This window comes from Moschus berezovskii, chromosome 9 (genome assembly GCF_049115385.1).
Source record: "Moschus berezovskii isolate FMDL1 chromosome 9, NW_MosBer_1.0, whole genome shotgun sequence".
NCBI lineage: Eukaryota > Metazoa > Chordata > Mammalia > Artiodactyla > Moschidae > Moschus > Moschus berezovskii.
Window position 1 is genome coordinate 88,316,714 of NC_142468.1, and position 24,462 is coordinate 88,341,175.

Genomic DNA, 24,462 nt, shown 5'->3' on the forward strand with positions numbered 1-24,462 from the left:
CTATGTCTCCAGCTGGACTGCAGGCCCTTGGTGGATGGCTTCCCAACAGTGCCAAGACCAGGGTGAAGCCCCCAGGGAGTGTCTGGCCATCCAAGGTCCACATCTTACCTCTCCCAGTGGCTGCACACGTTGGGGTCCTCGGGGTTCAGGGAGAAGACGATTTGCAGGAGGGAGCAGACAATGAGTCCTGCCACTGACAGCACCATCCTGGGCCCTGCAAGGAAGAACAAAGAGACTAGTGTCATTAATCACATCATCTTCCCAGGCATCTGTTTGGCACCGAGACACCTTACATGAAGTGGTAGAAGAGGTTCACTAAGCTGCAAAGTTCTGCATCATCATCATGTAATGAGCATCTGATATTTCACACTTGTAGGCTTTGACTAACACGGTAACACTTCACCAGTTCTGAGTAACTCAGTAGTGGGAAGCCTGAGTCAGGGAAACGTTAAATTTCTGGCCAGAGCTTCTAAATGTTTTTTGGTTCATGCACTGCTTTTAGAATCTAGTGAAAGTTACAGAACTTCTCCCCTGAAATATGCCCATATGCACACCATTTGGCTGTGATTTCAGGGTGTCCTAAAGCCCCTGAGTCCATCCTTGGACCAAGAACCTCTGATCTACTGCCTTAAAAGCAGCACCCTCCCCTATCCCTTCTCCCTCAACTTTTTTTTTTTTTTGGCCGCCCTGAGCAGCATGCAAGATCCTAGTTTCCTGACCAGGGATGGAACCCATACCCCTTGCAATGGGAGTGGGGAATCATAGCCACTGGACCACTGGGAAAGTCCCTCATCTTTGTTATGCTTTGCCCATTCACTTCCTCTCTCAACTCCTTTCTTCAGTGAAGACAGAGAAGAAAGATACCTGGTGTGGCCCTGGGGACAGCAAAGCTGAGAAAATCCTTCTTGGTAGCTCTGGTCAAACAAGTTGCCCAGAAGGCTGGCCCTTGCTTCTCTTTCTCCCATGGGCTATCACCTACTCACACCCACGGTGATATGTCTCTGCACATCATATCCACCAGCAGGTAAAGGGCTTGGACAGCCTGGTAAGGGGTTTGAGGAAGCAGCTTGTAGAGTTGATCCCAGCCCCTGATGTGACAGCCTGAGACAGGTGTTAAGTGGGCCTACACAGATGCCAACCCCCTGGGGTCCCTGGAACTGAGGATTCCCCAACAGAGGGCTCCTCATAGAGTCAGAGAACCATTAAGGTAGGAGTGGCTGAAATGACCTTCGAGACGCCCTCCTGTCCAGGACTCCTTGGTACTATAGCCTTAGAGAACTGGTCGAGGGTTCCTACCCTAGTGGGGGTGCAAGGGGCCCAAAGCTACCTCCAGGGGACCTGCAATCCATATGAGCTCCAACATCAGCTACAGACTGAAAGAACCTGTGACTCGGAGAGACAGCGCTATATTTCATGTGTTCATGGATATGACTGTGATTTGCTTAAAAGCTTTACCGAATTCAGAGGAGCTTTTATTCTCAATCAGCCTCACTGAAAAAAAAATAGAAAAAGGCAGCTTCTAACAACTGGGGGCAGGGATGGTATAGAAAATATTTTGACATTGAAAAGGGGTCCCCAGGCTTGAAATGCTTGAGGATTTCTAGTCTGTTGGCCCAGAGTTTACCGATGAGGAAGTGCTCGCCCTTCTTGGGGGCAGTGAAGAGTGGCACGGATGCTGCACACGCCCCCAGGCTGTACTCAGAGGGAAGCCAAATGTAGCTCCTGCCTTCATGAAAGGTCAAACTCTCCTCCCCTGCCCCAATACTTCCCTTGTTAAACTCTTTCTTAGCAGCTCCTTCAAAGATAAACAAATTGTCACAAATTCTATGTAACCATGGGGGTCCAATTGATGATTAATGAGGCTTTTCTCTCTGTTTGAGGTCTGGAGATAATCTGGGTAAATGGATTCTGAAAATCGGCCAACGGAAAGAGAAAAGCAATTCTGCATAATTTGCAGTGTCCAGGAGTCACCAGCCGCAGCCACTCCTCACTCCCCCACTGGCTCACCCTGCCAACTCCATCAGTACCTGGAGAGGCTGACTCCACACTCTCTGGGCCCCACAGTGCTGGGGCTGCCGGGCATTTCAACGCATTCTCCTCCCAGAGAAGGTGAGACCTTCCCCTTTGGGAAGAGAAGGAACCGCCCAAGACAGGCATTGAGTTTGGGGGATGGGCATCTTCTTCCGGGTGCAGGTTGGGCTGATCAGGCATCCGATACAGAAACAAAGGGGCACACAGAAAGGCGTAGAAGTCTGACCACCAGGCGGAGATGCCTGGTCTTCATGCTCTCCATGGCCTTGTTTCCTTACTCTGCTGTGGCTTTTTAATATTTATTTATTTATCTGGCTGCACTAGGTCTTAGCTGCAGCACAAGGGGTCTTCGATCTTTGTTGTGGGCATGTGGGATCTAGTTCCCTGACCAGGGATCAAACCTGGGCCCCCTGCATCGGGAGGTCAGAGTCTTAGCCACCAGACCACCAGAGAAGTCCCTGTCTCATTACTTTGGCTGATCCTCTGTGTTAGTCGCTCAGTCGTGTCTAACTTTTTGGAACCCATTGGACTGTAGCCTGCCAGGCTCCTCTGTCCATGGAATTCTCCAAGAAAGGATCCTGCAGTGAGTAGCCATTCCCTTCTCCAGAGGATCTTCCCAACCCAGGGATTGAACCTGGGTTTCCTGCAGTGCAGGCAGATTCTTTACCCATCTGAGCCAGGCCCATCCTGTAATCTCGAGCGTTTTCCTGAGAGGACTTCCCACCACCCCACCCCGCCCTACCCCACCCCCAGCTGCATCTTCAAATTTATGAAGTTTAGAATATCAAAGGGTGAGGCCACCTGGATTAGTAGAGATCATGCTCTGGCTGCTTTTAATCCATGCTGGCGGAAAAGGGGTGGCAAATGGAGGTAACTCGGATCGTGGCTATAATTGAGGAGAACTGTTTAAATCTTTGTGAAAAGTTTTCCCTCTGAGTCAAATCTGGACAGGACAGTTTGGCTGATTCCCACTGAAATACCCAGACACTAGGGCACGGAGAGGGTAACAGGTGCTGGGAGAAGCACACAGGAGGTGGGAGTGGATGCAGGAGCACAGGACATGGTCAGCCAGGTGGCATTCACATTGGGGGTCTCACTCCTCAGTTATCGGAGTGTGTCAAGGCTCCAGAACAGAGGGTGTTCCCCAGGACTCACACCCAGGCCTCGAACAGCCCATCACCAGTACTCACAAAGTTCCCTGTGGGAGGCCAAGTCTGCCTCCGTGGCGGTGTGGTTGAGGGGAAAGATGCCAGCCTGAGGGTACAAGAGTTGACTCCTCTAGGACCCCCTCAGCCCCCAGGCTTTTTCTTTGAACATGGCCAGTCTAAAAGATGCCATCTTGCCACCCTTCCCTCCTCCCCAGGCCACACAGGTCTCAGTTTCGGTTTTTTCTCAGCCCTGAGCCTTGCTCACACTGCTCCCCTGCCCTGCTTCCTCAGGTCTGCACAGCCAGACACCATCCATGCCCAGGCCCCTCCCCTCTGCCCACACCTACAGCGTGCCAGGCACACTACACTCATCTAGCGTACAGCCTGGCCACACGGCCCAGCGCTCATCGCCTCCCATCTTGCCCTGACATCTCTGCCAGCGTGTTGACTTCATCTTTCCAACGCGTCCGTAAATGCTTTGAAACTCAGGTCAAGTCCTAGGCTGTTGCCAGTCAGTTCCTTTTGGGAACTGATGTGAGAAAATGTGTTTCTACTTGTCTCAGCCACTTCAGGAGTGGAGTGAAGAGCAGCCACAAAGGAGCCGTCCCCACATGGGAGCAACTCATCGCCATTAACTTTAATGCGGCTTCCCCAGGCTCTCTCTCTGAGGACAGATCCCAAAGACACATGCTTATGAGATGACTGAGGGAAAATCAATCCTGCCTCGGTGGTTATTAAGCTGACTCCATTCAGAGTGACAGAGGTTAACACAGCGGGCACTATCTGATTCGGGGCATTAATAATTAAATAAGAAAATGCCCCTGGTTTCCCTTCGGAGGAAGAAAACATGTAAACAGTTCAGCTGGTTCCCTCCCCTCTGGTCCATGTTCCCCGTGCAGTAAGCCGCAGAGGAAGGGAGTGAAGTTCTAGAGGTGGAGAAACTGCAGGTGAGGCTGCCACCTGCCCACAGGTATAGCTCCTCTGCACACCTGGCAGGGTTTTAACTAATCACACTCCTGGGGTGCTACTTGCCCAGCCCTGGGCTATACTTCCAGGATGCAAACAAATAACCCAGTCAACTACAGTCCATTTCCAGAGGCTAAAGCAGCAAGCAGTTGAGTCCCCTGGAGGCTTATGGAAAACTTGGTGGAGCAGCTGGGACTGGACCATGGACAGAGAAGCCTGGCGGGCTACATGCAGTCCACGGGTTGCAGAGATTCAGACATGGCTGAGTGACAGAATATGGAAAGGGAGGGCAGATAAATGGCCTTTGGGGCAAAAACTGCATCAGGCAGCACGTGGGGGCAGGAGCGTGCAGGTGCTGGCGGACAGTCTAGGAGGGTTTGCACTGTGGAGCAGGAGTGGGCAACATGGGAAACTCTGGCAGGCATTTTCCAAAATTGGGTTCTAGGAAGCACCAGCCCCATGAGCTATTGATAAAACCTCCCAGACCAAGGTTGCCATGAGTGACTGAGTTCAGGAAATGCTCATGTTAAATATTCACAGTGTATCTGAGCAGACCCTGGGCTCTGGGAAGACCCAGAGTAAAGACACCTGTTTGTTTCACCCAGTCTTTCCCATAGAACTTTCTAGTGACCTCTGTAGCAACAGAGTTCTTTGGGATACTAGTTTGGGTGACCCTGCTCCTCTCCATCCAGTCTAGAGGAGTCTCAGTCCCAACTGTCTGCATCCTCAGAGCTCGTGTCCTCCTGCTTATGCTAACACTTGAGAGCCTCTGTGCCCGGCATCTGGTGTTAGAGGGACTCTACCACTGGGTATTAAAGAGACATCAAAGCAAAGGAGCCCTCTGCCTCGCCTGGGCCTTCTGTCCTGGCCTGGGCCAGCCTTGCAGGCTGAGCAGACCTTAGAGTTGGCAGAATCCTCTGAAGATCCTGTCTTCTCCTGGGCCCGTGCCAACACCAGCACCTGTAGAATCCAGCCTGTCTCTCTAATGGCAACAAACACCTGGCCAGACACCAGCTGCTCACATTAGGCAGGATGCGTAAAACCGGGGCAGAGGGCAGGCAGACAAACAGATGGCCTCTGCCCCAGGATCAGTTGTGATGACCTCACGGTCCATCTGTGCAAAAATCTTCCCCCACCTGCTTCGCTTCCACCACCTGCCTAGTCATCCTGAATGTGCCAAAATCTTGGACACTGGAACTTAGTCCGTGTACCTGGAACCTGCTCTCTGTCCATCCTAGTCTCCTCCAGGGAGCCCTTCCTTCTCAGCAACTTTGCATGGGCAGCAGGGGTGGTGGTGGTCAGGCACTGGGCCCTGGGAGGTTTCCAGTCACAAAGCTGGGGATCGATTGGTAGTAGCTACTTGGAATGCTCTCCTGAGAAATGGGGCTGAAGGGAACATGCCATGGTTGATGAGTGATGTCTGTTGCAGGCGTGGGATAGGAGAAGGACACATGGGTGCCACGCACTTGTCCCTGTCCTACATTGCTGAACGGTCGTCTTAACTTTGAAAAGTGCTCCTCTCGTATATGAACCATCTGGATATGGCCTCGGCTCTTCTCTTGGAGCCTTAGAACCTGTCCATCATTTTCCTTCCCTTTGGGTGTGTGTGTTAGTTGCTCAGTTGTGTCCGACTCTTTGTAACCCCATGGACTATAGCCTGCCAGGTTCGACTGTCCATGGGATTCTCCAGGCAAGAACACTGGAGTGGGTTGCCATTCCCTTCTCCAGGGGACCTTCCCAACCCAGGGATCGAGCCCAGGTCTCCTGGCACACAACAAAACACAAACACACTGCTTGAGGGCAGGGGTTTTGGTCTATCGTGTCCACTGCCATCCCCAGCACCCAGAGCATAGCTGGTACAGAGAGGGTGCTCAAACCACCTTTGTCGACCCCACAAATTGTTGATTCTACAGCTAACCACCTCCCCTGGACCTCTCAGCCACCCCGAACCCCAGGACCAGCCACACTGCCTATGTCTGTCCTGACAGAGGCCACCAAAAACCTGTGCTGCCAGCAGGTCTCAGCGTGTGAGGCATCCCACCCTGCACTGGCATCACACTGTAGAGACACCAGTCTGTTGGCGACGAATACAGTGGGCACCATGACATCCTGAGAGCGATTCACAGGCTCCTGCCTGGGTCACCCCACCAGCGCCGGGTATGTCTGTTCCTGGAACCAGCACAGGGCGGGCATTGAAGCCCACTCAATAGCTCAAGCTGCAGTCAGCGGGGGGGACTGACCGGAGTTCCGAGAGCCTCATGAAAAGGCGCTTTCAGGCTCGGGACGTGGCAGAAGCAAACCCCAGAGTGAGACTGATAAAGCAAACACCTCACATTCTTCCCAGCATGTGGGTATAAAGAGAGATTTCTATCTTCTATTTATAGAACACACACACACACTTCTCTGTTTTTTTTCCTGAATAAAACAAAAAAGCCAAGTTTGCACTCGTTGGGGTAAATGCCAAGGTTATCATCCCGTCTAGCCGACCTTCCCTTTCATCTCCTCACTGCTCTCAGCTGGTCCCCAGTCCCCAAGCCCTGCTCTGTTTACTGGCCTTGCTGGGGTCTGATTAGTGCGAGATGAAAAGAGGAGCCACGATCAGCCCATAATTAAGAGCTTCACCCTTTGCCTTGATGAAGCCTCCTACCCTACAGGAATCCCCCCAGGGGCCAGGCTTATGTTGAAGGCTTTCTAATCTCCCTGCACTTAAAAAAGTTTAAAAAATAAATCTGTAGCTCTTAATCTCCAAAAGAGTGATTCCCTGACCGCAGAAGAGCAGCAGAAATTCCCAGCGTCAACACGGAGGCCCTGCCAGGTGTCTGCCCACTGGGATCAATCAGGATTAGAGTCGCCTCCTGAGACACGGTAAACGTCCTCATCCTAGGGCTCCACCAAACCAGTAAATTCTGCTTTCTCCTTGCCTGGGAAAGCTTGGGCTGCAAATCCTGAAAATGGCACCACGGAGAACTGCAGTGCCCATTAATCAGGGTCAGAAGGCTGGCCTGCCCCTGTGCCCTCAAGCCCGGCGGAGACCAAGAGGCCTTGACATTAGTCCGGCTCAGAGAGAAATCACAGCATATCCCCAGGGCGGGGGAGGAGCGGGAAGACAGAGGGGTAGAAACCAACAAATTCATGAAGCATCCGCCTCCCTCTCCTATAGACGCAGCCCTGGACTCTGAGGCCTCAGGCTTCCCATTCCCCGGTAGGCAGCAGCTGTGCCCCCAGCCTCCAGCCCCTCTGAAGATGAAGGGAGAAAACTTATCTGTGTTCAGAGGCCATTCCATTTCTCACAGAGCAATTATCTCCATCTTTCCATTTCTTTGCAAATCAGGGCACATTCATCTGGCCTGGCCAAACCAGAGGCTGCCTGAGCCCCCACCAGTCCAACCCACTATAGGCCTGCTCTGCTCTCCTCTCCCACTTTGTCCCAGGGCTGTGGGGTCCTCTGAACTGGGGGAGTCCCTTGTGCCCTGGCATTAAACCATGGCCACATCCCCAAAACCTTCACAGACAAGCCAGTCACTCAGGGCCATACAGCCCCACGGGGATTGGTCGCCATTCCCTCCTGCTCTGCAAAGAACATTTCTAAAACACGAGATGCAAACACAGATGCTCAGATGGGAAAAGAGTTCTGAGGAAGGGGGCCCTGTAGAATGATCCATCACCTGGTCAAGTCACCCCCCTAAACTGATCTGTGAAGGTGAATGGCTGGACAGTAAGCCATGTGGGACCTGGCACCTGGACAGACCTGGGAGCATCACCTGTCAACACCTCATCCCACTGAAGGGCAAACTACTCCTAGGTGACTTAAGGTCCTCAAGTCACATGGCACTCTGATGCCAGCGCTCATGGAAGGGAATAGCAGAGTTGGACTGACATGGCTTCAAATTCTGACTCTACTCTACTGGTTACATAGCCTGGATAAAGTCATTTAACTACTCTGGGGCTGTTTCAGATTAATCACATGAGAAAGGACCAACTTCACAGAGTTGTGAGGATATCAAATGAGTTAGCAGGTAAAGAGCTTGGTCCAAAATCAAGCACATAGAATGCACTCAGTAAAATATTAGTTTCCTGCCAACTCACATCCCCTCTTTCTACCTCAAGACACTTCCAACTCTCTAATTCTAAATTCTAGAATTCCGAAGTTCAGTTCACTTCAGGCGCTCAGTCTTGTCCAACTCTTTGCAACCCCATGCACTGCAGCATGCCAGGCCTCCCTGTCCATCAACAACTTGAGGAATTTATTCAAACTCAAGTTCATCAAATCAGTGATGCCATCCAACCATCTCACCCTCTGTCATCCCTTCTCCTCCCACCTTCAATCTTTCCTAGCATCAGGGTCTTTTCAAATGAGTCAGTTCTTCACATCAGGTGGCCAAAGGATTGGAGTTTCAGCTTCAGCATCAGTCTTTCCAATGAATATTTCCTTTTCTAATAAATCCTTTAAGGATTTCATTTAGGTTGGACTGGTTGGATCTCTTTGCAGTCCAAGGGGAGTCTTCTCCAACACCACACTTCAAAAGCACCAATTCTTTGGTGCTCAGCTTTCTTTATAGTCCAACTCTCACATCCATACATGACTATTGGAAAAACCATAGCTTTGACTAGACAGACCTTTGTTGGCAAAGTAATATCTCTGCTTTTTAATATGCTGCCTAGGTTGGTCATAGCTTTTCTCCCAAGGAGCAAGCGTCCTTTAATTTCATGGCTGCAGTCACCATCTGCAGTGATTTTGAAGGGCAAAAAAAAAACCCTTTCACTGTTTCCATTGTTTCCCCATCTATCTGCCATGAAGTGATGGGACCGTCTAGTCAAGGCTATGGTTTTTCCAGTAGTCATGTATGGATGTGAGAGTTGGACTATAAAGAAAGCTGAGCACCGAAGAATTGATACTTTTGAACTGTGGTGTTGGAGAAGACTCTTGAGAGTCCTTTGGACTGCAAGGAAATCCAGCCAGTCCATTCTAAAGAAGATTGGTCCTGGGTGTTCATTGGAAGGACTGATGTTGAAGCTGAAACTCCAATTCTTTGGCCAGCTAATGTGAAGAGTTGACTCATTTGAAAAGACACTGATGCTGGGAAAGATTGAGGTCAGGAGGAGAAGGGGACGACAGAGGAGATGGTTGGATGGCATCACCGACTCAATGGACATGGGTTTGGGTAGACTCTGGCAGTTGGTGATGGACAGAGAGGCCTGGCGTGCTGCAGTTCATGGGGTCGCAAAGAGTTGGACATGACTGAGCAACTGAACTGAACTGATGGGACCAGATGCCATGATCTTCTTTTTCTGAAACTTGAATTTTAAGCCAGCTTTTTTACTCTCCTCTTTCACTTTCATCAAGAGGCTTTTTAGTTCTTCTTTGCTTTCTGCCATAAGGGTGGTGTCATCTACGTATCTGAGGTTATTGATATTTCTCCCAGCAATCTTGATTCCAGCTTGTGCCACATCCAGCCCGGCATTTTGCATGATGTACTCTGCATATAAGTTAAATAAGCAGGGTGGCAATATACAGCCTAGATGTACTTCTTTCCCAATTTGGAACCAGTCTGTTGTTCCATGTCTAGTTCTAACTGTTGCCTCTTGACCCACATACAGATTTCTCAGGAGGCAGGTAAGGTGGTCTGCTATTCCCATCTCTTAAAGAATTTTCCACAGTTTGTTGTGATCCACACAGTCAAAGGCTTTGGCACAGTCAATAAAGCAGAAGTAGATGTTTTTCTGGAACTCTCTTGCTTTTTCAGTGACCCAACAGATGTTGGCAATTTGATCTCTGGTTCCTCTGCCTTTTCTAAATCCAGCTTGAATATCTGGAAGTTCATGGTTCATGTACTGTTGAAGCCTGGCTTGGAGAATTTTGAGCATTACTTTGCTAGTGTGTGAGATGAGTGCAATTGTGCGGTAGTTTGAGCATTCTTTGGAATTCCCTTTCTTTGGGATTAGAATGAAAACTGACCTTTTCCAGTCCTGGGGCCACTGCTGAGTTTTCCAAACTTGCTGGCATATTGAGTGCAGCACTTTCAGAGCATCATCTTTCAGGATCTGAAATAGCTCAACTGGAATTCCATCACCTCCACTAGCTTTGTTTGTAGTGGAGGCCCGCTTGACTTCGCATTCCAGGATGTCTGGGTCTAGGTGAGTGATGAAGCATCGTGGTTATCTGGGTCATGAAGATCTTTTTTGTATAGTTCTTCTATGTAGTCTTGCCACCTCTTCTTAATATCTTCTGCTTCTGTTAGGTCCATACCATTTCTGTCTATTATTGTGCCCATCTTTATATGAAATGTTCCCTTGGTATCTCTAATTTTCTTGAAGAGATCTCTAGTCTTTCCCACTCGATTGTGTTCCTCTATTTCTTTACATTGATCACTGAGGAAGGCTTTATTTCTCTCCTTGCTATTCTTTGGAACTTTGCATTCAAATGGAATTCTAATTTCTAAGGATCTAGGGAAACGCTAATGGAGAAATCTTCTACTGGAAAATCTGGGCTTCGCTTTATGCATTTGGTGATCCCAGGGTCAGTCTGAAACGTACAATTATTAAATGGTCGCATCTACTCATTCAGCAAACATTCACTGAACACTTGCCAGTCACTGCAGACACAATAATTCCGGCAGGCCCTTCCCCTAGACCCCAAACCCCTGCTGGAGGGTGTATGGGAATGGCCACGAGAGGGCAGTGGACCCAGGATGAGGCTTAACTCAAAGTGTTTGTTCAGAGGCTATACCATCTCTAGGACTCTTCGAACTCTACAAGTTCCCCTCCAGTGTGTCTCTCTCTGCTGCCCTTCCCCTCCGCACGTTCTTCTCTCTCTTCACCCCCTGCGTTGGGTTGGTCCCATCTCCCAGCAACAAGGAGATAAAGCAGTGAAGACAGGAGAATTTGATTCTAGTCCTGGATCATGGAGAACTCGTTTCACTGTTCTGAGCCTCCCTTTCCTTTGATTACACAGGAAGGATAAAAGAACAAGTTCTCAAGAATATCAAGCTGCAGCCCAACAATGGAAATGCAGGCATCAGTGCCCTTGTGAGGGTGGGGACCCTAAGTTCCTGCCACCTTTCTGACCAATCCTCAGCACCCCTTTGAAGGCTGGACTCTTGTCTCATGCTCTAGTCTAGCCCAGGGCCCATACCAGGGCAGTCTCTGCCCCATCACTCCTTGGACACCTCTTCTCCCCAGTAAGGAGCTAAACAAGAGGGCTTGGTTGTTAGTCTACAGACTAGGGTAGCCTCTCCAGGTTTCCTTCTGGAACCTTCTGAAGTCAGATATCAACTGTCTCAAAGCCCCACATCTGTGAATTGGTCATGGAAACGGGCATTGGTGTGTCATAGAAAGCAACTGGCCATATACAACAACATGTTTTCATGTACATCTTTAACCCAGCATTCCACTTCTGCAATTGAATTTTAAAAACTGACCAAGGCCAAAGATAGGTTTAAAAATGGTGCATCATCTCTTCATAAAGAGATATTCATTACAGCATTGAAACACCCTGAATGCTTAAGTCAGCGGTGCATGTGTGATAAGTTGCATCAGTCACGTCTGACTCTTAGCGACCCTATGGACCATAGCCCACCAGGCTCCTCTGTCCATGGGACTCTCCAGGCAAAAATACTGGAGTGGGTTGCCATGACCTTCTTCAGGGGATCTTCCTGATCCAGGGATCGAACCTACATCTCTTACGTCTACCTGCACTGACAGGTAATTTCTTCACCACTAGCACCACCGAGGTGTTCTTTGCTAAATAAATCCCACCATGCATACATAACAAAACATTATGTAAACATTTAAAATATTGATGTGTGGAAAATACGGAAGCTATACACTGGAGCATTAATAGTGGTCATTTATAAGAGGAGGGGAAGGGAGAAACATCACAGGACTTCTGCTTTCTAAGTCAATCACTTCTGTTCTTCTTAGTGTTTGTTATAATGCTCTTATTAGTGTTTCTTATAATGAGTATTATCATCACCATAATCATAAAAGCAAACATATTTTCAGAAAATATATGTAAGGCAATCCCACTTCTGGGCACATAACCAGAAAAGACGAAAACTAATTGGAAAAGATGCATGCACCCCAATGTTGATTGCAGCATTATTTGCAATCGCTAACATAGGGAAGCAACCTACACGTCCATCGACATGAATGGATGAAGAAGATGTGGTATATACATGTGACAGAATATTACTCAGCCTTAAAAAAAGAGGGAAATGTCGCCATTTGCAGCAGCACGGATGGACTTAGAGGTCATCATACTAAGTAAATTAAGTCAGAGAAAAACAAAAGTCATATGATATCACTTATATGTGGAATCTTTAAAAAAAAAGGTACCAATAAACTTATAAACAGAAATAGACTCACAGACATAGAAGACAAATTTATGGTTACCAAAGAAGAAAGGGCAAGAAGGATAAATTAGGAGCTTGGGACTAACAGATACAGACTACTATATATAAAAAAGATAAAAACAAGTACCTATAGTATAGCTCAGGGCACCATATTCAATATCTTGTAATAAGCTATAATGGAAAGGATCTGAAAATACATATATATATATTACTGAATCACTTTGCTGTATGCATGATATTAACACAATGTTATAAGCCAATTGTACTTCAATTTTTTAATAATTAGGAAAAAAACTTTTTAATTTAAAAAAATTTACAATTTTTAAAAAGGTTAGGAAAAAACAAATAAAAGATAATACACGTACACTCACTACCATGGAAAGAGGACCCTGATGCATCATTATGTGAAAAACAGGTTACGAAACAACATGGACATTACAACTGAATTGTGTGTGTGTGTGTGTGTGTGTGTGTGTGTGTGTGGTGTGTGTTCTGAGAGCAAGCAAGAAAAAAGAGAGATGTCCAGAAGGATGTTTAAAATATTAGCAAAGGCACCTGGGTGATATTTTAGGTAACTCACTTTCTTCTCTATACTTTGCTGTCAACATTTTCTATGATGAGCTGGTCTCAGCTTCTCAGTTTAATAAAGCTATCTTCATTTTGCCAAAAAGTCAGGACTTTCCATCAGTGCTCCCATAGCTAACCTCCCCCACGTCCAGACTCTCCCACAAGGCTCCTTGGGGTGCATATTCCCAAACAGCAGGGTTTTTCGAGCCCTGAGCTCACTACTCTTGGCGACACAGGCCACTTTACAGAGTTTTCCAGGCAGCCCTGGAAGCCATCAAGCCGGGGTGGGGATTGCCATTATAACTGAGTGGTCTGTGTCCATGCTGTGATTATACACACGCTGTGATTAAAAACATTATGCCATTTCAAAGACCCAAAATTATCTGATGACACAAAAAATGGATGGATAACGTAGGATTTTGTCAGTTCTATCTGGTAAAATAAATGAACCAAGTATTCTGATTTTAAAAGAAATTTATTGCAGCACTTTGTCCTTGACACTGATGAATCCTGGCTCACAGCCTGGCCAGGGCAGCCCAGGGAATGCCACCTCACTCCAGCACCTGCTCCATAACCTGCCCCCACAGGCTCTGGCCCTCCATAGCTGACAAGCGCCTGGCGCTCTGGTCTCAATTCCTGAGTCCTAACCTCAGACCTGCCTCGTACCAATTGTGTGACCTCGGGCAGGTCACTTGACCTTTGGAAGTCACAGTTTCCTCCTCTGTGAAGTGGGAATAGTAAGACAACCTGACTCAAAGGGTCCTGAGGAGTCAAAAAGATGAGGATGATGGGAAGTGACCACAGTCAATAAAACACTGAGTCAAATGTGGTCATTATCCTCTTGCCGAGGGCAGAAGGGATTCAATACAAATACTCCTGGGGGGTGTGTACAGAGAGAGAGACTGAGATTATTAGGATCCTCTGATAAGGACCACCTTCTGGGAGAGGGACAAGTCTTCCAGGACCCAGAGAAAGGAACTCAAGATGCATTTCAGGAAGTTTGCACTTTGGCCCAGTCAGGAAGGCCCTGCTGACCCATAGTCTCAGCAAGAGATGATTCCCAGTCTAGATCAGAAGCCAGTTTGGCTGCCTTTCTGGCCTAGGCCATGTCTGACCACCATCTCCATGGCTGAGAGCATCTGTGATAAAAATGGTTCCTCTGAACTGTGGTTTTCTAAAGGAGCAAGACACTCACTCACCTTCATCAGCACCTTGCATTCCTTCCCAGAGGAATGGGCCATCAAAAATAGCACCTTGAAGGATCAAAATCTACCCTCACCTTCCTGGGTTTAATTTGCAGAATGGGACACAACTCCCAGACTCATTGTGCTCCTGGCCTGATTATTTGTTGTTTATTTCAGTATTTTCCAGGAAATTGTTCATTAAGGATAAAAGCACCTGCTTACTGTAAGAGAGTATTACACAAAGACTCTGGCATGGGGGCCTGGGAAGAACATTAATTAATGAAGTGAAACAGAACAAACATGCTCTAAATCAAAAGTCTAAAGAGAAATGCCTGGCATTGGTGGATGACGACAGAGGGCTGAAGTGAAACACCTTATTTTTGACCACGGCAGTGTTTAAAAAAAAAAAACGGGAGGGAAAAAAATTACAAAAGGTGGCAGAGGTAACGATCTATTTCTGGAGCAATGAAAGCCTTTGCTTCCATTAAGAGAATTATTAAATCAGTTCTGTTTTGTCTGGGGGCATATATGCGTGGTGTGTGCTAAATTAAAAGGCTTAATGTGTCAGAGCAGTTCCTTCTGAGGTTTCCATGGAACAATGCCGACCGAGGCATTAGGCAGGTGACATCTGAGCCAGGCCACCGAGTTAGGCTCAGCTCGGCACAGGCCATCCTGAGCACCAGGGTACAAGAGCATATGTAGCCCAACCTCAGTTAACTGGCACCTTCGAATCTTCATTTAACTGGGATGTGGGCTGCCAAGCCGCTGCCCACACTTCCAGGTGCATTTCCACCCCAGAGCCAGTGAGATGTTCTTTTATTGTTTTTCCCCCCCTCTCCTGAAAAGCAGTTTCCAAGGCTAGCTTCTATACTGATGATCTATTCAGTTTTATTTCCTTTACTTCAAACCCATTCCTGGACAAGGACAGGCCTTGAGGAATAAGGACCCTGAAATCATGCCAAATCTCAATAAATCCAAAGAGATCTGGTCCCCCTCACCATAACCCACTCACCAAGACAGGAAAGGAAGCAGGCACAGTTGCAAGTATTTTGGTAGCAAGTGCTGGAACCCCAGAAAGGTCTTCCCTGTCTCACTTTCAACTCAACAGGAAACTCAGAAACGTGAACCACCCATTCCTCAAGGCAAGGTGGTCAGGCAGGTTCCACTTTGACTCCAGCTGCTCCAATTCAAGTTGCTTTCCACTCTGTCTGCAGGCAGGTTGCACGGCAAGGGGCCAACCTCCAAAGTGCTGAATCACCAATAGGTAGAAAACAGGAATCTTCTGCCAAGTCTAACCATGCTTCCCCAGGGTTTTAATTCTCATTTGTGGTGTGCCCACAAATGTCTAAATTTGTCATAACACATTCAGGGACTCAGTGAGATGGGAAGAACAGGAGTCAGGCCAGAAGTTTATAAAGCCATGGTGCAGACCTCTGACACACGGAGGTTTGGTGGTGCCAAGATGGGGAGCAGAAAGAAAAGGATGGGGAGCCAGGGTGGAGCTGGGGCTGGGGGGCTGGGTGCACCCAGCTGGTGAGTAAACCAGGGCTGAAGCTTGAGCTCAAGTGAGCACTGTGTACCAATGCTGTATTCAATACATAGCTCTCACTAAGGATGCTCTGTTAGTATCCCCTGTTGGATGAGAATCTGCAAGAAGACTGACTCAAATAGTGAACATTCCACTCACTTACCAACCATGGAGCATCTTACTGAACCCCAGAAGAAAGCAGGAAATGAATGGCTCCTGAGAGACTGTCCTGTGCTGGGCCCTGAGCTGGGTATCTGGCCAATCCCCGTCTTCACGGTGGCCCTAAGAAGTAGGTATTGCAATCTCCATTGGCAGATGACAAACAGAGACTCACAGTTTAGAAGTTCATGAGCTAGACTTGAACTCAGGACTACCTGCTTCTCTAGTACTACGCTTCCAGGTCTGCCTTTGCCCTTCTGACTTGGTGGGTGTGTGTGCACACATGCTGTATACGGCATGTGGGGGAGGGGTGGGGGCATCTCTTCGGATCAGAGCTCCCTCCGCGCCCACTGAGTTTGAGCAGAGGAAGACGGGACGCTGCGCTATCGTGGGAAGAGCTGTGTAGGCCAGCTGTGTGAGCGTGGGCCAGGCTTTGGCCTCCGTGGTACTTCATTGTCCTCCATAGCTGAGAGGGAGGCTTTCTTAATTAACTGGTTCCTCATCTGAACCAAAGAATCCAGAAAATGATTTCAGTGACTGTTTTATCAGCTTTCCCAAGGATGGTTCACAACTTGTACCATTCCAGATGCACAGGAGAAAAGTCCATCCATTACATACAGTGGGGATGGCAAGGGGTGTCAAGGCTCTTGAACCTAGCTGAGAAAGATGATCTTTAAGCTCTGTAGGGCTCTGACATCAGGAGATGGGTGGGGAGGTGATACACCTCTGCTACAGGGCCGGGCGATGATCCCGGAGCAAAGCTGAGGTTGCAGGTAAGGATGCCAGCCCCCTGGGATGAGATTACAGACCCCTGGGACACATCTTACAGTGTCCTCTGTGTATCTGTGTCATCCCTTAGACTATCTTCTTTCAATGTATCCATCTCACCTCTACTCTAATTTGAAGAATCAAGGGAGAAATTAGGGACAGGCCTTCACGGGGATGAGCCTTACTTCTCACTCTCTGCCCCTCAAGCTAGCTAACTGGGGTGAAAGTGAAAGTCGCTCAGTAATATCTGACTCTTTGTGACCCCATGGACTATAGAGTCCGTGGAATTCTCCAGGCCAGAATACTGGAGTGTGTAGCCTTTCCCTTCTCCAGAGGATTTTCCCAACCTAGGGCTTGAACCCAGGTCTCCCTCATTGCAGGCAGATTCTTTGCCAGCTAAGCCACAAGGGAAGCCCAAGAATACTGGAGTGGGTAGCCTGTTCTCTTCTCCAGAGGATCTTCCTGACCCAGGAATCGAACCGGGGTCTTCTGCATTGCAGGCGGATTCTTTACCAACTATCAGAAAAGCCCTAATTGGGGGCAGGGGGAGCAGTAACTGCCAAGAGATCTGAATAGGATCAATAATTGAGTACATGATTCCTGCATACCTCCTCTGCCCTCCAAGGACATGAAATTTAGTACAGAAAGGGCCAGTTCCCCAGCAAGGCAGAGCAGTGGGGCTTGTGCCCCAGGAATGAGCAGCACCCTGCCCCATTCTGGGCCTCATCCAGAAAACATTCTAATACTTTAACAAGCGAGAGCATGCCTAGACTAACTTTCAGCTCTGCTCATGGAGCGCTCAGATGCCAGATGCATCCGAGGCAACAGGAAGGGGCAACTCTGTGGAATTTCGCAGCCAACACAGCCCAGCTCTCAAGAAACCTCAGGCTCAGCAGTAGCCGTGGCAACACCTTTGCATCTAAAGGACATATCTAGGCAGAACAGGCACTTACCAGACTCTGGATCACTTCCACAAAGTGAAGAGGAGGATAAAATCGCCCCCAGGAAGGAAGGCAGAGGAGACATTTATTTCAAACCAATTTTACCCACTGTGGAACAATCACTAAAGCCCAGTGGTAGAGCTCTGCGGCTTTCTGCGTCCTGGTGGATAAAGGTGGAAAAAGCAAGCAAGCAGTGCAACATCCAGCCTGTGGGGAGGGCCCATGAGAGAACAGGGTCTGCTGATGAGGCTGTCTGTGTGGGCTCCGAAGAGGGCATGAGCCAAGCGCCCAACCAAAAGTGGAGAAAAATGGCCAGGTACAGGGAAACCCAGAACCAGATCTCTCACCCCCAGGTGACCCTGACTGCATCACTGAACCTCTCTGAGCTGTCTTCTGATAAGGAGGAGCGAGAATCACTTCTCAAATGGATGACCCAGCCAAAGCAGAGGGCATGAGATTAAAGGCCTGAGTTTAGCTTTCTAGCATCACCCACCAGCCATGGGAAGGCTCTTAATGGCTTGTCTGGGCCTCAGATTCTCCATCTATAAAAGGATGTTGACTGACAGTCTTATGCTTTCAGAGCCAGAGTTGGACTCTAGCTAAGGTCCCTGATAGCTCTAAAAAGTTCTACAGTGATTCTCTACAGCAAGAGCAGACCACAGGGAGCAGGGGGAATGGGGGGGTGTCTTAGCACCTGGCACAGTGCCAGCTGTTGGTAACTGTTTGATAACTGGTCAATGACTGGATCAATGAATCAATGAACAGGTCTCTGTTTTTGCATGGGGCTGAGAGCAAAGAGACTCAACCAAGGTCACACAGCTGGTAACAGAGCTGACCTCAAATCCAGGTCTTTGGATCCCAAATTCAGTGTCCCTCCCACTCCATCATCTACTGGGCAAGAAAAAGGAGGTTGTTGAGCAGAGCCTCCTTGAAGGGCAAGGCACTCTGGGGCCAAGGAGATGGTGAGGTCCCCCTGGGCCACATTGGATTCTGTGTACCTTGAATCTTCCGACCTTTCAGTCAGCCCCAATGTTTGCTGCCTTTCCAACCCACTCACCAGTATGGTGAGCCGTGCTGTATAACCACCCATGTTCCTTTTGCCCTATCCCCTGGCGAAAACAGGGGGATCCTCCCGCAGGGATGGGAGAACAGAGCTCACCACGAGGTTGGAGCCAAGCACAGGCCCCAGTCTCAGAGCCCTGAGGTCTTGCATTTGCCGTGCTGGGCCTCCCCACCTACTCCCTCCTCTAATGAAAACCCAGAGAGCAGCAGTGAAATTCACCTTAATAAGCGCTCGTTAGAAATATGCTAATGAGAAGGAAGCTGATATCATATGCCCTGAAACCCCAAGGGAGAAAGGGATGAAAAAATTCAATATTGAGTTTTGTCTCATTTCAAAGCCACTTTCAAAGTGGCCATAAATCTTCTGTATGATGTGACATAACGAGGAGCTGCCAGCGGCTTGGGCGTTAATAATTAGCAGTTGCCAGGTGCTGAAGTGAATGCATTCGACTTTCTGGTCCTCGCTGCCAGGAGAGAGAGGGAAGGTGCAAACTAGGTCCCACGCGTGGGCTGACCCATCCGCACAGCCTGCCCACCTGCCTCCCTGGGGCAGAACTTGTGGCTGTGAGAGATTGCAGAAAATGCCAGGAGACTGAGGTCAGGAATCAGCAAGGCCTACCTTGAACCCCAGCCTCAGGGTGTTGAATTCTACTTGCCCCTGACATTACCAAGCCTCAGCTTCTGTCTGTGGGACTCATAATAACTCATGTTCCAGGCTGGGACGGGGGGTATGGGTCATGTGTGGGTATCACCTGGCTCAGCGTGTTTAGGTGCAGGAGATTTCTCTAGAGTCAGCTGGTCTAAATCAAACACCGGTTCTGTTAATTAGTAGCTGGGTGACTGTAGACAAATGATTTAATCTTGCAGAGACTCTGTTTCCTCATCTGCAAATGGAGATGGTAATTGTATCCATGGTGAAAATTAAATAAGGTAATTACACCAGTATCTGATATACTGTCACAATTCAGCAAACACAGCTGCTGTCACTATAGTAGTTACTGTTTATATTTTGGGCTCCTTCAGTTCCCCTGTACCCACTTTCCGAGCCACTGATTAAAAAAAAATCTTGGAGTTGTCTCCTACCCTTTTTTGCTTTTAATTTGCTGGGCAACTTTGGGAAACTGATTTAACCTCTCTGGTTCTTAACTGTCCATTCTACAAAGTGAGGATGATAAGGCCTCCTCTGATCTATGCGGAGGATGGTCATAAAGGTCAAAAAGATAAAGCAAGTGAAAGCTTTGAAATGTATAATACATGGCACAGGAGTGGGGAATTATCATCACCAACCTCCAGCAGGAAGGTTATTCTAGATGCCATGACTGACCTCCCTTCTTCAGGGAGCAAGGACAGTCTCTCTCAAGACCTCAGAGGAAGAGAGTCTATATTTCTTCCAGACAACATTAACAGCAAGTTACAACTTTTAACTCCTACAGATGTCTAACCGATGTCCCTTCCCACTGGCTGCTGTCTTCTCGCTCTGCCCTTGGGAGGAGGAGAGATAAGTCCTTGGTCATTGTTTGGGTGGGAGCTCCTCATAGTCGAGAACGCGGTTTGCGTTTAATTTGCAGTAAGACACAGACTGATGCGCGGTCCTACTTGCATGGCCCCATGGGGCTCAGGTCCCGTGTAATGCCCCCCTCCCACCTCGCATGCTGCTCTGTACCTCATCCACTAAGACGACTCCACTGACTATCAACGTCAAGTTGCTATCAAATCTCCAGTGCTTTCTGGGCTTCCCATGTGGCTCAGTGGTAAAGAATTCACCTGCCAGTGCAGGAGACACGGGTTTGATCCCTGGGTCAGGAAGATCCCCTGGAGGAGGAAATGGCAACCCACTCCAGTATTTCTCCTGAAAAAATCCCATGGACAAAGGAGCCTGGCCAACTGTAGACACGACTGATCGACTGAGCACGCACACACGCTCTAGTGCCTTCACTCAATCTCTGGACTTCTCTCATTACAGACTCAGTGGTTTGCCGGCTGGCTCCAGTCCCTGGAGCACACTCTGAGTCACTGGAAGGCAGTGGGCACAGAGGAGCAAGCCGCGATTCTTAGCTCCTGGTGCTGCAGTCTTTATGAAGATGGACACCTTCTAAGGAATGCATAATACTGCTCTTCACCCATCTCCTCTGCCTTTGCTTTCTCTCACGACTTCCTGTGGGTTCCCATAATGCTCCTACCTGAAAACACACTGAAAAGTCCCACTCTTGAACTCATTCTTTCCGAGGTAGGCATAACATGGACACCCTTCCTGACCTGGAATTGGGAGGATGGAGGCTGAGTTATAGTTGCTAGGTCCCCAAATTGCCCCCTGAGTCTCTTTGGCTGCCAGTGAAACCCAAAGATGAACCCCAGGGATCTCATCTGTTGCAAAGCCCCAACCTGACTTTGTACTCCCCAACTCCGTTCCCCATGGAGGCCTTAACAATCTGGCTTCTGTCCTGATCCCTGATCCCCAATTCCCTCTCGCACAGGCACCTTACATGGTGGCCCAGCCCAAGACTCACACCAGTCTCCTCATGGGGCCTGACCCGTCACCCTTCACTCAATCATTCACTCCACCCAGAAGCACCTGGTAAGCGCAGACATTAGGCAAGGCCCTGGATACATAATGACTTCCCTGATGGCTCAGACAATAAAGAGTCTGTCTACAGTGTAGAAGACCCAGGTTCGATCCCTGGGTCGGGAAGATCCCCTGGAGAAGGGAATGGCAACCCACTCTAGTATTCTTGCCTGAAGAATCCCACGGACAGAGGAGCCTGACAGGCTACAGTCTCTAGGGTAGCAAATAGTTGGATGACTGAGCGACTAACACTTTCACTTGGATACATAACATATCAAGTCAGATGCTGATGGGAGGAAAAACACAGTGTGACCAGTATCTTCCAGAAGACCCAGACCCCAAGGCCCCTGTCAAGGGATCTGGGGAGGGTAATGGCCAGAAGAAGGGGCATATATGCTGAGACCTGAAGGAAGCAGAAGAGTGAGCCAGGTAGGGCAGGAGTGCTTTGGGCAGAGAGAGAAAGAACGGGTGTATTTGAGGAAGTAAAACTGACTCATTCTGGCTGGAACAGAGTTTGAAGCAGCATTGGTGCCTGCTGAGCTAGAGAGGGGTTCACCCCAGAATACAATGTACCTCTGAGTCACAACTCTGCCCCCAGATAAATAGGCAAGCTGCTGGAAGATTTTAAGTCAGGGATTGACTTGGCCAGGGTTATATTTTCCAAAGGTTCTCTTCTGATTAAAACAAAAAAAAAGGTGAAAAGAAAGTGAATGCTCATTAATAGGAAAATAATTTCTTTTACATGATAGATGGATATCCACATTGTAGACTATCTGGCAGCTGTTAAAAGGAATGATGAGAGCAACACTGGTCTAGTTGGAAGGATTGCCAGGAGGTACTGGGGAGGAAAAAAGTCAGAGGCTAGATAGTGTAATCCTGCTTTCCGAAAGCAAACAGTCCACACACACACACATACACATGTTTGTAAACGGTTGGAGTTAGAGGATATGGAGGGATACAGAGAGGGATGTTTACAGGAGGGACTCCCTGAGTGGGCGGGGACTAAGAGCATGATGCAGGGGAAAGGGAGAGGAGGGCAAGTTAAAGAAAAAAAATTAGAGAATTAAATTTAAAAAGTATGATATGATTGCTCTTCTGTGAAATTACTTTTGTGGAGACCTTCAGGTCTCAGTTTATCTGCCCCTTCCTCTGACCAGTACCCCTCCTCAGGGTCCGTTGGCAGTAGCCCCAGAATATAAAAAGAATGGAGGAAAAAGAAAAATAAGCAGTCTCCCACTGACTGAGATTTGGAGAGAGGCAATCAGATGGAGCGGGGCTGGAGCAGGCGGGATGGGAAGGGGCTGCCACGGGTGGCGTGAGTGGCAAAGAACCTGCCTGCAAACGCAAGAGACGTAAGAGACACTGGTTCGATCCCTAGGTCAGGAAGACTCCCCTGGAGAAGAGCATGGCAACCCACTCCAATATTATAGGCTGGAGAAGCCCATGAACAGAGGAGCCTGGCGGGCTACTGTCCAAAGGGTCACAGAGAATCAGACATGGCTGAGCGGCTCATCATACAGCACACACACAGTAGGACTAGGACACAATATCTCTCCGTGGTCAAATCTCTGGGCCACACCAGCTGACCCCATGCCTGTCCCAGGGCGGGCAGCCCTTTGGTCACTGTGTCCCCCTCCACTTCATCCCTGCCCATCCAGTACCTCCCTCCTTAAAAGCCTGGGCAGTCCCCCCACTTCTGTCCCAATTGCAGCTGTCGCTGAGGGTGAGACTGGAGGATGCAGTGGGCAGGTCTGGGGCCAGGTCTCTGGTTGCCTTCCCTCCCCGTGGTCTGACATCCCCTGGTCAGAGCAGAGGCTGCCCGAAGCAGGAAGCTTCTCTCCCATTGCTTCACTCCCCTGCCAACATGCTCAATGTATGTTCCTGGATATGGTCTCACCATTGAGAAGCAGGAGGTTCTTGGTGAAGTCACCTCAGCACTCAGTGAGTGTTTCAGTGTCCAAAGCTGCAAGAAGATGCTGGAAAGACCAGGCATGAGAAGGAAAGGCAGAGGCCCAGGAGAGGAGGGAGTCAAGTGTCTGTGCCAAATGGGAGGAGCACTCCAGGCTTCTCCTCTGACCTCTGCCCTTGGCTCCACAGATCCTTTCCGACCTCCTCACCTCCCTTTCCAAAATAGCCACAACCACAGGCAAAAGCACCCTGGAGCTCCACTGATGGGAAACACTGATTTAGCGGCATCAGTAGACTCTCCAGAAATGCCCCAGAGCCAGTTAGGAAAAACCTTCTGTGGCATGGCAAGTAGAAACACCAGATGGTCTAGACAGCCTTGATTCCTGATTCTGCCTGGCTCTGTAAACTTGACAGTCACTTGATCTCTCTGATCCTTAGCGTCCCCCTCTGTAAAGTAGGGATATTAACAGGACCTACTTCATGGGTCTTTGTGAGAAAAGAAGAGCCCATACAGCCTGGGGAGGAGTTGCTTTTTAATTCCTATTGGTGATGGTGTGCCTGGATCTTTCCAGGGTAAGTCTATCTTCCCACCCCTACACCCCAGGCACCTTCCTGAGCTGGACAGACCACACCCCTCTGTCAGTATCACTCAGAACGCAGCCCACTGGGGTTCAGACAAAACTCTTTGAGTAGGAAATCTGTTGTCAAGCATTGCAAAGGTTAATTGCAGGATTCAACAGCAAGAGGGAGGGAGCTCAGCCCACTCATAAATACAGCCGATTAAGAAACAAGCATCATTTTGTAATGATGCCACTGGTAGAAACACACCACCTCATTTAGCACTTCTAGAGCCAGGCGGGAAGGTTTACTAGACACTTCCGCTGATGCCCAACCCCCACCGCCCCGGGGGGCTTTCCTGTGCGCACCGGGCCGGCAGGGCACCACCAAGTACTGCATCACCAGAAGCAGCAAGTGGCCTCGGGCCTAGAAGAACGCCCCTCCCTCTGCCCCCTTGAAGCGGGCCTGCTGGAGCCCCCAAGAAGTCAATTAACAGCATCTGGCTAATTAAAGCATGATGTTACATCTCTCTTGGTGACTCAGTCGGAGCTGCGGCGGGAGCCTCAGAGAGGCAGCCCCCACGTCCCAAGCAGCTCCCGCTTTCATGTGGCTCTGGGGAGACAAAGCTTCTCTGATCCTTTTGAAAGCTGTGGTCCCACCAGCCCCAGAGCAGGGGCCAGGCCACCCACGGGCAGGACAGCAGTTCAAAGCCAGCCTGGCAGGCACCA

The 24,462-nt window shown here is 49.0% G+C and overlaps 1 protein-coding gene across 1 annotated transcript in view; it reads right to left on the minus strand.

Moving 5' to 3' along the window:
• The window catches only part of MEGF11 (multiple EGF like domains 11), a 387,229-nt gene that overhangs the window by 249,457 nt on the left and 113,310 nt on the right, over positions 1–24,462 (minus strand). Inside the window, exon 2 of the mRNA XM_088839921.1 lies at positions 109–214. Within this exon, the coding sequence (XP_088696047.1) occupies positions 109–206 (98 nt within the window). The 5' untranslated portion in view covers positions 207–214. The remainder of the gene's footprint in view (positions 1–108; positions 215–24,462) is intronic.